The sequence below is a fragment of the Centropristis striata genome, chromosome 19, assembly GCF_030273125.1.
Source record: "Centropristis striata isolate RG_2023a ecotype Rhode Island chromosome 19, C.striata_1.0, whole genome shotgun sequence".
Classification (NCBI taxonomy): Eukaryota; Metazoa; Chordata; class Actinopteri; order Perciformes; family Serranidae; genus Centropristis; species Centropristis striata.
The window spans coordinates 11,751,026-11,765,429 of NC_081535.1; the positions used below are offsets into that span (position 1 = coordinate 11,751,026).

General features: G+C 38.1%; 1 protein-coding gene across 1 annotated transcript in view; it reads right to left on the reverse strand.

Annotated features, from left to right (window-relative positions):
• Positions 1 to 311: 311 nt before the first annotated feature.
• sardh (sarcosine dehydrogenase) overlaps positions 312 to 14,404 on the reverse strand; it is a 63,771-nt gene continuing 49,678 nt past the window's right edge. Inside the window, exons 18-22 of the mRNA XM_059357972.1 lie at positions 14,212 to 14,305; positions 10,905 to 11,067; positions 10,629 to 10,797; positions 8,100 to 8,235; positions 312 to 4,714 (exon numbers count right to left, since the gene is read on the reverse strand). Of these exons, the coding sequence (XP_059213955.1) occupies positions 4,586 to 4,714; positions 8,100 to 8,235; positions 10,629 to 10,797; positions 10,905 to 11,067; positions 14,212 to 14,305 (691 nt within the window). The 3' untranslated portion in view covers positions 312 to 4,585. The remainder of the gene's footprint in view (positions 4,715 to 8,099; positions 8,236 to 10,628; positions 10,798 to 10,904; positions 11,068 to 14,211; positions 14,306 to 14,404) is intronic.

The following is a 14,404-nucleotide window of genomic DNA, read 5'->3' on the forward strand; positions in this document are numbered from 1 at the left end:
TGTGCCTGTATGCTTTTATCCACTGTCTGTGTTAATATTAGTATATATAAATGAATGATTATCCCATTCATGTTTAAAGCGCTGGACATAGATATGAGATTGGCATGTAAGAAACCAAAAACAAGTGAGATTTACTTACTGGTGCTGGGGAGAAAAGTGTTAACTACTGCTCCTTCACATAAAATATATGAATACACTTTTTATTACTTTTATAGTTTGCCATTGTAATTTTTACTCTCTTTTGCTACATGCCCTTGTGTGCCGCATCGTTATCTTTGTGTGTTAAATAATAAATGTCACAAAAACGGTGGCAGTTAAAAAGGAATTTATTAATACATGAATAGCTTTGAATAGATTAAACGACTCCAGTTTAACATTAAACAATTTTACTGGTCATTTTTGTTGATTGAACTGGTCAAACAGTTTTTCATAATACATTTTGCATTTAACAATTACCTGCTTTGCATTATTCACATCACACTACAGAAAGAAGAGAAATTCTATACACTGAATTAGGAAAAAGAACAAAAAAACATTGTGGTTGAAGACCAGTAGTGATAGTGTTTTATCTGTCTGTTTCACATTTCCCATATAAATCTTGTTATTAACCTAAGCCTCTAGTGGGAACAACCACTTCAATGATTAATGGCCTTCTGGGCTGAATCAATGAATCATTCTGCATTAGTAAACATTTTGTGCTGAACGTGCAGCAACACATATCTGAGAGGAAGGCCATACATACAAATGCTTTCTTTTGCTTTGACACACTTTTTTTTTTGGCTGCGGTTTCCAGTGTGTGTAATGAACTTTGGTTTTGGTTTGGACGGAGCTGTGCTGCTGTGAGTGAATGTAAACACAAATACAGAATTAAAATCAAATTCAATGTTAAGTGTCATAACAAAAATCACTTTTTGCAGCTAGCTTGTAGACACAAAGAATCAACAAATCACCTTTAATTACGGCACATAACTGCATTTAACCCTTGTGCATTTCTGTAAAAAGTTTTTAAAAACTTCCATGTAGCACCCTATAATGTAAAAATTTCCTGATAATGTAATAACACCTGCAAATGTAATACAATTTGCACTTAACTCAATCAAAAATGTAATAAAACCCAATAATGCAATAACTTCAACAATAATGTAATAAAATATCCTGACTGATATTTTAGTTGCAGGATGTAGTTGCATGTACTCAAGGTCTGCAATTTAACCCAATAGTCTTTCTGTTGTTTCAAATCCTGTGTAAATAACATTCTCAGATTCTCAAAACACAAAATGTAGAACTCTGGACTGAAAATGAACATATATATTACATTATCTGTCAAGTAAAAAAAAAAAAACCCTCCTGAAAACATAATAAATTCCCAATAATGTAATAAGGTATTACATTATCTGTAAAAATGTTATTACAATATCAGTCAGGATATTTTATTACATTATTGGTGAAGTTATTACATTATGAGGTTTTATTACATTTTCGATCGAGTTAAGTGCAAATGTTATTACATTTTCAGGCGTTATAACATTATTAGGAAATTATTACATTATAGGCTGCTACATTCCACATAATTTATTATAGATTATTTCTCTTTAGTCCAAATGATAACAACCATATTATTTTCAATTTTTTTCAGTGGTTAAAAGCCAGTTTGATTGCATAATGCCACGATATGTTTTTTTAATTGAAAAAAAAAAGAAAAAAGACATCAACATCAATTTTTGCATACTAAATTGCTCAATCTAGTGAAAAATAAAAAAAGACTTCTTATGATGATTTAGTAGGGACATTAAGTCCTGAATGTCTGTATTTTGGGAACAAAGTCTGTTGCATGTATTATAGGAGCTGAGACTGAACTTCCAAAAAAAAAAAACAAAACACTTTTAGACCCTTGCTTAACTGTGCGCCATGTGCATTAACCTTATAGTCTATATGGCATTAACAGCCAAAATGACAGAAAAATGTAATATCCAAAAATGTCCTGAGTGAATTTGTGATCACAGTCAGTTTTTCCTTTCAGACATTTTCATTCTATCAACCATGAGTTGTGCATAAACAAACTAAAATACAGTCCTGCCACACTCTTACTTCACTCTACCAAGGTCATATCTTATATTGAAAGCCTTAACAGGTCAAGGTGATGGTTAATGTGCTGTTGCTTGATGCATCCTGCAGGTATTTCACAGTAAAAGTTCTCATTCTGCCTCGTGCTGGATTAGCTTTAGCATCAAGCGGAGCGAGTCTGATTTAACAGCAAAACAACACAAAATAAGTTCTCTGTATGCCTGAACTGGTAGATAAGACTTAATAAATGACAATGCATCTGTTGAAAAACAAAACTAGGAGAATAGAGTTTGCAAACAGCAGTGACAGCAGTTTAACGCTGCAGAGCGGAGCAACAGGGGGGACGGGACAGAAAACAAGGGGGTTTATCTGTAACAGCTGCTTTCTGATAACTCTTGTCTTTTTCTGTCATTTTTCTCCAGCAGTGTTTTGTCCCCGGCTGCTACGCTGTGCCTCGGGGTGTTTTTTTCTCCCTTCCCCTCCGACTCTGATAAACACTCTGTCTGCCTAAGATTTAGATACCAAACAAGCAAGTGAAACTCTGTTTTTAGTTGTTATTATCAGCACAAACATCAGTCACTTTAATCTGACTCAAACTGCCAGAAGGTCTGGTGTATAATTTGAGAACACTTTTATTTCCCAATATGCTACTCTAAGGCCTCATAGGATGAATTAGAAATGAAATATTACAGCACTACACTATAATATTATGAATGACTTTATTCTAATATTAGTCTTATAAAAGAGCTTACTTTAAAGCTAAGTACACAAATCCACTAATTGAGAATTTACGGTATTTACTTTTGCACACTCATGCATCTGTAACTTCTTCTTTTAACCCTTTTATTGTGCTGCAGCAGCTCTCTTTGCATCATGTTAAACACCAACATCATACCTATAATCATTGTTTTATAGTTTATCATCAGGTTCACTGTGATATCAGCTTGTTCTAGACAAAGATTGATAAAGACTTCCTGAGTTTTCTAGTGTTCTGACTTTGATACTGTATTAGCTTAAATTTACTGCTGATTGCTATTTCTAAAACTAAAACTTTATCATGTGCTGTTATTTGAGTACTTAAAAGGCACAATGAGTAGGGTTTGACCCCAAAAAGCTGGCCATTCCTTCCTGGCTCAAAGACATGTAATTCACCAGTGAGTTTAGAGATCTTCAGTCAAGCTACCTATGAGGCGTAGTGTTTGCATCCAGACAGGGAATTCTGGGACTCAGACAGACAGACAGACAGGTAAACCGTCAGTAATGGCACACTCAGAAACGTCCCGAACACAGCAAAATGAAAAGAAAAAATACAGGCAGAAGGCAGGAAGGGTCTCTGCTTCTAGTGGCTCATAAACTACGATTAAGAAGGATTTTTTTGTATGAGATTATCTACTGTGTCTTACAAAGTCATACTTGTTGCACCCTTAACATCAATCCAGGTGCAGATTTATGGTACTTGTCCACAAAATGCAGCATTTCCACACTTCCCATTTATTGCCTATGTTAACAGCTGTACAATGCATTCTGATAAAGCTGTGGAGCTATAGGACGTCAGGTTTAGAAGGGTCTTACCGCAGTCTTGCCGGCTACACGACACGCCCCCTGAGATAACTTCTGGTATAACTTTTTTTCATCCAAACCACGATTGTTTCCCAAACCTAACAAGTAGTTTTTGGTACGGTAAAGAAAACATCTTTATCAATTTTTCTTGTGTTTTGTGTATTTGCATGTGTTTTCTTAAGTTGCAGCGTTGTGAGCTCTCAGGGCCCTAAACTTATTTTTATAAGTTTATAAGACATGTCATGTAGTGGGCGTGTCCTGCAGTACTGTGTGTAGATATATCTACATGGTCAAGGTGGCTGCTATTTTCGTAATATAAAACAGCGTTTCCAAACAATTTTTTTCTGGTGTAAAATTTTGGAGCAAACAGCCCACGAGGGAAAGTATTCATCCAATCAGGAGCATCTAGGAAGTGTTTGTGTGGTTGGGGGAGGGTGTAGCCTGCTGGTTGTCATGGAAGACAAATTGATAACTATCCCTCAAGTACTTAACAGTCTTGTGTCAAGTCTTTTGATGACCCTTTGTATCTAGAAACGCCCCTGTGGACACGTACCATGATTCAAAGTAAGTTGGTTCTTTTTTTCAGTTTACTCAGACGTACTGCTTAAACTTTTTAATTACTGGAGATAATAAGATACCTCATGAGTCTGTCTTCATAGTAATACTGCTCACATGAACAGTGCTATTCTCAGAGTGTGTATAAAAATGTGAAACTTAACAACAAAACATTGATACCCGATTCATATCAGCACCTCTTTTATATCTCGATACAGATTTTAGAACATCTATTAAAGTTCCATCTCATCCCTCCAGTTCCAGCAAATCACAGATATAATCTTCATAAAATTATCCCAGTATTCAACAGCTGCACCTGCATGTAGAAACAATCACAGCTGCACCTCTCCCAGCCTCTTCCTCCAGACCAGAGCGCGTTTTCTTCAGTTTTCACATGTGGTCCGACTCAGACATAGATGCCCTTGACGCGATTATTCTGAGGGTCAAATGGAGATTTGAGGTGGGCCTTGGCCTTGTACGTCACTCCCATCCTCTCCAGGGTAAACTCGCCACTCTTTATGAAATCGGCACTCACCTGATAAAGAAAGGAAGGGAGAGATCAGAGCGTGAAGAGAGGAGGGTGGGAGGGAAATTTACATTTTGGGAGATGAGGAAGTGATGGAGATTAAAACAGAGTGAAAATGAGATGACCAATTAATCCACAGTCTTTGTAAAAATAGTGTTCCCAGCTGGCAGAGCACTCCAGAATGGACAATTTCACGGCGTTCGTATCTGACAGAAGAGAGCGGCGCAGGAGTTATAAAACGCTGAAAGCAATCCATTCACTCATGAGTCAATGTCAGCTCCCTCGTAACCCAGAGAGCTAATTTTCACTGACTGACTCCCTTTTCCCTCCCTGCAGCTCTCCCCCTCATCTGTCACTCTTCTTTTCACACATACACACGCAGAGCTCTCTCTCTCATCACCTCTTAGTTTTTACTACTTCCATGTTGAAGGAAGTGGAGGGAACAGTATTGCGATCAAAGGCTCCATCAAAGCAACAAACGTTTCTCAAGGACAAAGCTGCATTGACTCCAGTTTAAACAGTCGTATGACATTGTAGCGAATGTATGCAAGTAATGATATTGATGCCTTGGTCCCAGTTTGAATGGAGCAGCATAACACACACGGGCCAGTTATAATATCAATGCATAAAAGGATCCATAAATTGGCTCTATCAAAAATCCTCTTACTCCCTTCTTCTGAAAGGTCACACTGCAGCATGCTGTGAGGAAACGTGATACTTATGCATGCTGCCACATCATATGAAACAGCACTTGATTGTTAGCTTTTCTGCAGTTATAAGCCCTGTTTCCATTAAAGTCGAAGCAATTTTTGAAGCAAGAAAGAAAACAGTAGAATTAGAGATGGCGCAAGAAAGAAAACAGCAGAAGAAGTAGAAATGGTGCAAGAAAGAAAACAGCAGAAGAAGTAGAAATAGTGCAAGAAAGAAAACAGTAGAAGAAGTAGAGATGGTGTGAGAAAGAAAACAGTAGAAGAAGTAGCGATGGTGCAAGAATCTGATCACTCCAAGGCTCTGCCCTGTTCTGGGCTCCTCTGTCCCCAGTAAGGTTTGGTTTGGTTTAGCTTGATGTTTTAGGTTTCCTTGTCCTTTGTCTTTGTTCCACACTATCAACACTCACACTTCTCACTCATGCACACCCTACACCACTGACACCACTGCTTCTACACACTCCATAACTTCAAATCCTTTATGATTGTTTAGTTTGGTTTAATTTGATTTAATAAAGAATTGTTTAAACTGATATACATGGTGTGGGCTCCCTTTTTTGCCATGACTCTTAGAGCCAGGTTGTGACACACCTCAAGTGAGCGTAAAAACTTTGATGTGCTAATTCAAAAGTTTTATCAAATTTTGGTGTTTCCATCAAGCTTTTCTCATGCACATCTTCAAAATGCACATAGGAATTTGTTAAAGGAAACACGACTATTCTGACTTGAATTTTCTTACTTTACCATTTTGCCCAGCAGTATCTGATGGTGCCGTACACAAAATTAACCCCTTATTTTTCAGTGAGTACATTCACTTGTCAAAACGCTGACTCATGTACAGTATCAGTCTGACAGCCAATGAAATTCTGGGTTCCGGTTTCCTAAGTTATTGCAGAGCAGTGAAATGGTGAATATAAAAAGGAAACATAAGAAAACAATCAAGCAAACAGAGGAGTGCAGACAGTTGCATTGCTCTGTCTCTTTAAGAGAGAAGACACTGCTCTGACACACACACACACACACACACACACACACACACACACACACACACACACACACACACACACACACACACACACACACACACACACACACACACACACACACACACACACACACACACACACACACACACACACACACACACACACACACACACACACACGTGTTGATGCCAGTGATGTGATTGTAGCGGATGTGCTCTGTAATACTGAGTGACAGGAGACAAGATCCCTCAGACCTGTCTGTGTGTGTGAATGTGCACGCATATGTGTGCGTTTCCCAACTGAAGTGCTCGACGAAGCCAAGGGTCAATCCGCTTTGCTTTGTTTTCCGCTGTTCACGACTCGGGAATGGATATTAAACAAACGAGCACAAACACACACACAATTATCACACATATGTGCATGCAGCGTGTGCGGCTATGAGCACACACACTCATAGATACAGATCTCAATACTCACAAGTAACAGAAGGATTGTTCTATTTTTCTGAATTTAAAAAAGAAATGCTTTTTTCCTTTGAGCGCACAACTTCAACTAATAACTTTCTGTGTCTCTCCTGCTGCTTTCCATTCTTCTGTTTGATGTTCCATCTGTTATTCTGTGTGTGTCTGTATTATTATCCAGAGAAACACACACAAAAAACAGTGTGCTGGCCAATAAAACGTATTATTCGGTGTAAAGTGAGTGGTGGGACCTGACCGACTGCCTGAGGCTATGATTGATAATATCTTGAATAAAAGGGAAAGAAAAAGAGATGCACCTACGGGCTCCCATTCTTGTAAGCAATAACACACCATTTCTGGTTATTTGTATGTAATTAAGCATTAGGAAAATTAGATGTGGTGTACCCAAGCAATGTAAGATAATATGAAACTATTATTATCCATTATTGAGTCCTCAAATCATAAAAAAGATAGTACAAGATGCTTTCTTAATGCTAGTCAGTGGTGGAATGTAACTAAGTACATTTACTCAATTACTGTACAATTTTTAGGTACTTGTACTTTACTTTAGTACTTCCATTTTATGTAACTTTATACTTCTACTCACCTACATTTTAGACATAAATATTGTACTTTTTACTTGACTACATTTAGCTGACCGCTTTGGTTACTTTTCAGGTCGAGATTTAAAATGAAAACATGATCAAATTAAATTGATTTGACATTTTTTACATTAAACCTCATAACAGTATATTAAGTAGCCCTTTCTTGAGAATATAAAACCACTAATTACATAAATGCATAAATAATAATAATACAATAATATTTGTGCAATATATATAAAACAATCTGAGTGGGTCCATTCTGCATTTTACTCCAGTAAGTTTTTTGAATTCAGGACTTTTACTTGTAGTGGAGTAATTTCACAGTGTTGTATCACTGCTTTTACTTAAGTAAGGGATCTAAATACTTCTTCCACCACTGATGCTAGTACAGACATCTTGTCAAAATTTTAATTCACATTTCTTCTCAATACTAAGACAAAAAAAATAGTGGGAGTGGAATTATCTCACCAGTGTGGCAAAACATGTTCTTATTTTAAGAGATATGGGAAAAATTAGAACCACCCACAAATCAAAACTGGATGCATTACACACAGAATGATAACAGAGGTTAATGAGAGAGACACAGTGTGTAGGTATATGTGTGAGTGGTGTGTGTGTGTGTGTAAGGCATTTACCACTCCTCCATCAGGGTTGCGGATATATCCATATCCAATCGTTTTGTCGACATAGAATCCATAATCAGAACGCCGTAGGTGACCAACAGGAGTGCCGTTACGGAAAATGGCCTCCAGACCAAACATTGGTTCTTTCCTGGAAAGAAGAGAGAGAAAAAGAGAGCAGAGAGTGTTTAAGTATCTTCAAACAAACACCAAGCATTCCCAGTTTGTTTGTTTTTCACAAAATCAACTAATTTAAAGGCCCCATAATCAAGAGTATCAAGAGGCTCAGTCCATGGAGAAACACACACAGCCCGCAGTCAGAATCTGTGCCTTTAAGGGAGTTGTCTGGTTGTGATGTCACAATATACATAAAGACATATTGACCCCTTATCCGGATGCAAATGGAATCAGAAGTCGGCTTTCATACACGAGTAAACTTGGATCACAGGAAGAGTTGTAATCTGTTTTGAACATGTCATGTTGTGCGATGGGCTGCCAAAACTAAAAAGGTACTAATAACGGTCTAAAATTTTATAATAATAATTATTTTATACATTTACATGTTTTTTATGCAACCTACTTTCACGCACATTGTCAATGTTTGTACACAAATAATTGGTCTATAGGTAGAAAGTGCTGCTACAGAGCAGTTACTGCCATTCTCCAGCTGCAATGATGGTGCAGAGACAGCAAAAGCGCAGATGTAGAAGAAGAGGAAACGCTGACCAATCAAAGCACACCTGGCTTTTTCGTAAAGAGTGTTGACATGTATATTCACTCAGTCAGCATGAGAAAAATATGTGTTTTTTTCTAACATTAAAGCATGTGAATTTATTCTAGTCGGAACCAAAAATATAAACCTGGCAATGAGCATATTATGGCCCATTTAAAACCAAAATCATATGAAACTAAATCTGTTGATGTGCACAGAACCATGTACACGTCTGTTCGCTGTAAACTCAATAGTTTCCGACTCCAACGCAGCAGACTGACTCCCTCCTGCACGCACAGGATTCACTTGTACATACAGACACACACAACTACACACATTCACACTAATCATGAGTGTCAGGACCAAATAGAATATGCCCGCTTTGATAACATCTCTTTCTCTTAAAGAAAACAATGTTCTCACGATAGCAAGTTGCTGTTGTTGTGTGCCTGCATCTCCAGCATATAAACTGCTCAGGATCAGAGAAAAAACATTTATTTTTAGTTTGACCATCATATATTTTTGAGTGTGAACTGGTTCGTTACATGTACGGTCTGTACACTTCAACTCATCCAACGATGCAACCCTCCTTCTGAAGATTAAACATTCATAATAACCAAACCACAAGTTGGTGTAATTGCATCTTAGAATCTAAATTAAGTAAAAATATTTTGAATTTTTTATATGTTTTCGGACAAAAATGTAATAGAAGAAGACAGGAATGTTTTTTAAGTTTCAGTTTGGGTCTGTATTTACTAAAAGAAATCTAGCATGAAAAATATATAAAAGGAGAAAAATCACAGAAGGGAAGGGAATATTCCATTTAACTGCATCTTCGTCCAGTTACACAATAAATCTGCGGCATCAAAACTATACACAGGGTCTTTTTTAATCAGTCTTTGATTAAGTCACAGGACATTTGGTGAATACATTTTTAAGCATTAATGTTAAGCATTATTTCCTCTGAGTTAAAAAAATCTCTAAATTGTTTTAGGTTATTGTTAGGGATCTATTTATGGAAGAAGTCCAAGTGGGTTCACAACAGGAAGCTTCATTTTATAAATAAATAAATAAATAAATCCTTCTTAGTAGATTTGAAGACATGTTTTCTTCAAAAATATATAATAATAACAATAATTCAAAATACAATATCATCATAGCCAGAAACTGTAAAAACAGGAATTACAGCCAGAATTGATCATTTCTGTCCTTGAACAAACATTTATGTCACTTCAGGCAGGAAAAATAACCAGATCTGAGCTTAAATCAGTGCTATTTCATCAATATCGCTTTACTCTGCCTGATTCATTTGAAATGCTGACAAAAATAAACCATTTGCACTAACAAGATCCTGTAAATACATTAAATGATGCCCTCCTCTGCGCAACTGGAAAGCCATGAATGACTTTGCTGGGACCAATAGCCATTTGACAAAAATTCTGCAAAACTTCAACTTAACTGCAGGCTGAAGAGGACAAGAGAGGTTCTAAAAAAATTGGTAACACTTGTGGGCACTTAAAAAATTGGTGTACATATAGATTCTATTTAAAAATAAATAAATTGTAAAATAAATTAGCAAAGAAATTCAACTTGTGCTTCTTCTTTTTTATGATTTATGGTGTGAAACTGTGTTTTACGCCACAAAAGGACATTTTGAGTTCTCTCTACTTTTAGCCATGTTTTGCCATTTCCATAGAGGTGAAGGACTTTAATGTATTGTGGTGAAAAACAAGGTCACAGTGAGTATTATTACAGGAGCAAAGAAACACAGTGAATCTGTGTTGGGCTCAGAGGGTAAATTCTTCCTGACTATAATTTCAGGCTTTACTGACTCGTCGATGGTGAAGCAGACAATGCGCCTCCTCAGCCCCTCTTGCTTCTGTTTCTCCAGCCTGTCGCGGCCCTGGAACGGGATGGAGCTCTTCATTTTGCAGGTGAAGCCGAGCCCCGACTCCAAGGGTGTGTCGTCTGGGCGAAGGTCAGCGTGCCAATGTCTGTACCCTGATAAACAGAGGAAGGGAAAGAGCATAAGGCACCAAAATAAATCTCTACCTGATCTAGATTTCTATTTTAGGGTTATTTATTTACGACTTCGTACTCAAAGTTACCTTTCTCTATGCTGAGTGAGTCGATGGCCCTGTAGCCGGAGTTGATGATGCCGTGTTTTGCACCAGCAGCCATGACAGCATGGTAGACTGGAAGGCAGGAGTCCTTGGGAATGTGAAGCTCCCAGCCGAGCTCGCCGACAAATGACAGACGCATAGCTCGCACCTGGACGAGAGAGCGGAGGCTTAGAGAGATGGAGAGAGGCGTGTAGAGGACCAAGCTGCCATGCCTCTGCTTGTGCTCAGTCACGCACACAAACACAAACACAAACACGCTTCACCTTTAAGGGCGGAGAATACTTGTCATGCATTTTAATAACAACAGCAATTTCCCTGTGCTGCTGCTGAAAAAAAGAAAAAGAAAAGAAAAGCACAAAGGAATAGGGATAGAATAGATGCAAGAATAAGATAAGGTGCACAAAGAGGCAAACAGGGAAACGGTAATCTTGCTTCAGAAATGAATGCCAAAACTTCTTTAAGCCCTGAAAGAGACGGACAGGGATTAGGAGGTAACAGAGAAAACAGGGGAAACAGTGTATGGAAGGAGGTAGAGAGGCAGAAGAAGTGAAATGTACAACATGACCAACAAGAAAACTGAAGCATACTGAAGGTAGAATAGGAGAGAGGAAACAGTAAAGTATTTATAAACCTGGGTGTTATTCTTATAATGTCGTCCATTATGAATACTGGGCATAAATACGTCTTACTCAACACTTCTATTCAAGAGATTTTATAAAATGCAGCAAGAAAGGGTGTTGAATAGGACACAGCTTTCCAAAAAATACTGAATTTTACACATATCATCTCAAAAATGTGTCTCTCGAACTCTAAGTAAACACAGAAAGTCTGAAAATCCCCAGAGCTGCTGTAAAGAACCGTTCAGCAGCTGTGCAACAATTACCCGCAAGTAGACTCAGTCTGTCTCATAGTGGCAATCAATGGAAACGGCACGCCAATGGGCAAATTCACAAAGAATGGATTGTGGCCACTGATAGCACCGTGAATTGCCCATCACTTGCAGCTGCTATCTGCCCCGTCGCCAAGTCTGGTTCACAAAAGATATTGCTCTAATGATACTATAGTGCAAACATGCCCTAAAGTTTAACAGCTGAGTGCACTTTCACCCTTTCTTGGCATCTATTTCCAACGATCCAAGTGGCAAAGTATAATGGTTGAAGAACATAGCAGGCAGGAAAAATGGCAGAGAGAAAAAATAAAAATAACATTTTCAGACCGTAAACTGCAGGTTCTGATGGGGAGCAAAAAATCAGATTGTAAATCCTTGTTCAAATGATGGAAATATTGCCATCACAATAGAAACAATATAATAAAAAATATATATATATATCTACGATAGAAATCTGGATGTTTTTTTTATGATATATCGAGTCATGGAAAAATGATTAGACCACCCTTCTTTTCTCTTATTTCTTGTTCATTTTAATGCCTGGTACAACTAAAGGTACATAAGTCTGGACAAATATAACAATAACAACAAAAATAGCTCATCAGAGTTTAATTTAAGAGCTGATATCTAGACATTTTCCATGGTTTTCTTGATAAAAATTTTGGTTATTATCAAGAAAAACATGGAAAATGGCTAGATATCAGCTCTTAATATTATTTATTTATTTATTATTATTATTATTATTATCATTATTAAACTCTTATGAGTTATTTTTGTTGTTATCATTATATTTGTACCAGGCATTAAAATGGACAAACTGAAGAAAACAATGATCTAATATTTTTTTTCATGACTGTTTAATCCTATCATCCAGCACTATGCAGGGTTATGTGGGGTGTAGGTGTGTTTATTTGTATTTTAGCGTGTAACTGCCATGAAACAATCAAAAACGTATGTTTTATTACGCTGATTCTCGGCTTTGTATCCCCTAGCTGCTCCCTCTCTTCATCCACTTTTGAGCATGCTCAGCCACCACTACTCTCCCTGGCTTGTTGAGCCAAAAACATCAACAAACAATTGTTGAATATTATACCATTAAATGTATATACACTATGAGAATAACACATTTAGGATGGTTAGAAAACGATATAAGTGAAAGAAGAGGGAAAGCTAAAGGAAAAAAGGAGTGGAAGCGAGTGAGAGAATGTGGAAGGGAGTGAAAAACGAGGAGAGAAAACTCTCTCCAACAGTTTCCCCAGTGGGTGCTGTGACAGCCAGGCCATCTGGCCAGCAAGGGATCACTGTGGGCCCCATATGTACGCCATGGAGCTCTGGGGAGGACAGTACATGTAAGCCTACTCTTAGTCACAACAGACACTCCACCAGATACACAGACGACAAACTTAAGCACACAGAAACACATGAATGCCTTGTGCACGCTGTCACTCATACATTTACCAGGCACTCATCAAACACACGCACACAGAGCACGGAACACAAGTGCAAAAAATGCATATAAACATGACTTCATATGACCTAACATGCATGCCAGCACAGTTGCTTGAACTGGCGAGTTGCGGAAGAGAGAGAGTCTAATGAGCTATGTGGGGAGCAGAGGGCAGAGAGAGAGAGAGAGAGAGAGCTCTGTTCTCGCAGCAGTGCAGCCATTAAAATGTCACCCAGACGAGGCCAGCAACCAGCTGGAACACAGCACAAGCAACGTACACACACACGTGCAAAAACACTTCTGCAGAGCTGTGAGAAGATTGTGGACTGCAATCACCGGAGCGATGCATAATTCATGCAAAAGCAATAAGACAGAGCGAGCGCGTTTGGACATATGTGCCGCTGCATGAGCCGGTACAACATGCTCTTTTTGATCCGAGGCCAGGAACAGTGTGGAGGTCAAACTGAGAGAGTTGGGCTCCAAAACACTACGGCATTATTGGCTGAAAACTGAATGAAAGACAAAGCTAAGTATAAATGTATGATGTCCCCCCAGTGCCTGTAAACAACAGCGCTTTAACTTTTTCTTTTTGAGTTTTGAGTTGTTAGACCTCAGCGGAAAAGGTAGAAAGAGATAGAGGGCGGAAAAAGAGAGAAACAAAAAGGTGTGGACAGATATGTGAAGTCACAAGGATGCCTTGAGACATCCCATTTGTCACAAACACACACACACAGTCTACAGTCTGTTGACTGAATCTTTGAAATAATAAACCTGTTTCACAGTATGTGATCTGCATGGAAGTGTTATTTAATTCACTCTATATTTTTTTATTTAACTTACACTGACAAGGTTATTTTAAATCTGAGAAATATACCACATCCAATTACCGTAGAAATGTGTGTGTGTGTGTGTGTGTGTGTGTGTGTGTGTGTATGTGTGTGTGTGTTTGTTCTCACCTGATGCCCTGCTGCATTGACAACTTTGTGTGAAGAGAAGGGGAAAGCTTCATTGCTCAGGTCGGTGTCCAACACCTCCTGAAGCACCTCTCGACTGCACACAAAGACAAAACACAGAAACGCTGTCAGTCAATATATTTTGTGTTTGCACCTGCACAGTGCAACTGTTGAGGTGAAATACATTTTATCTGTA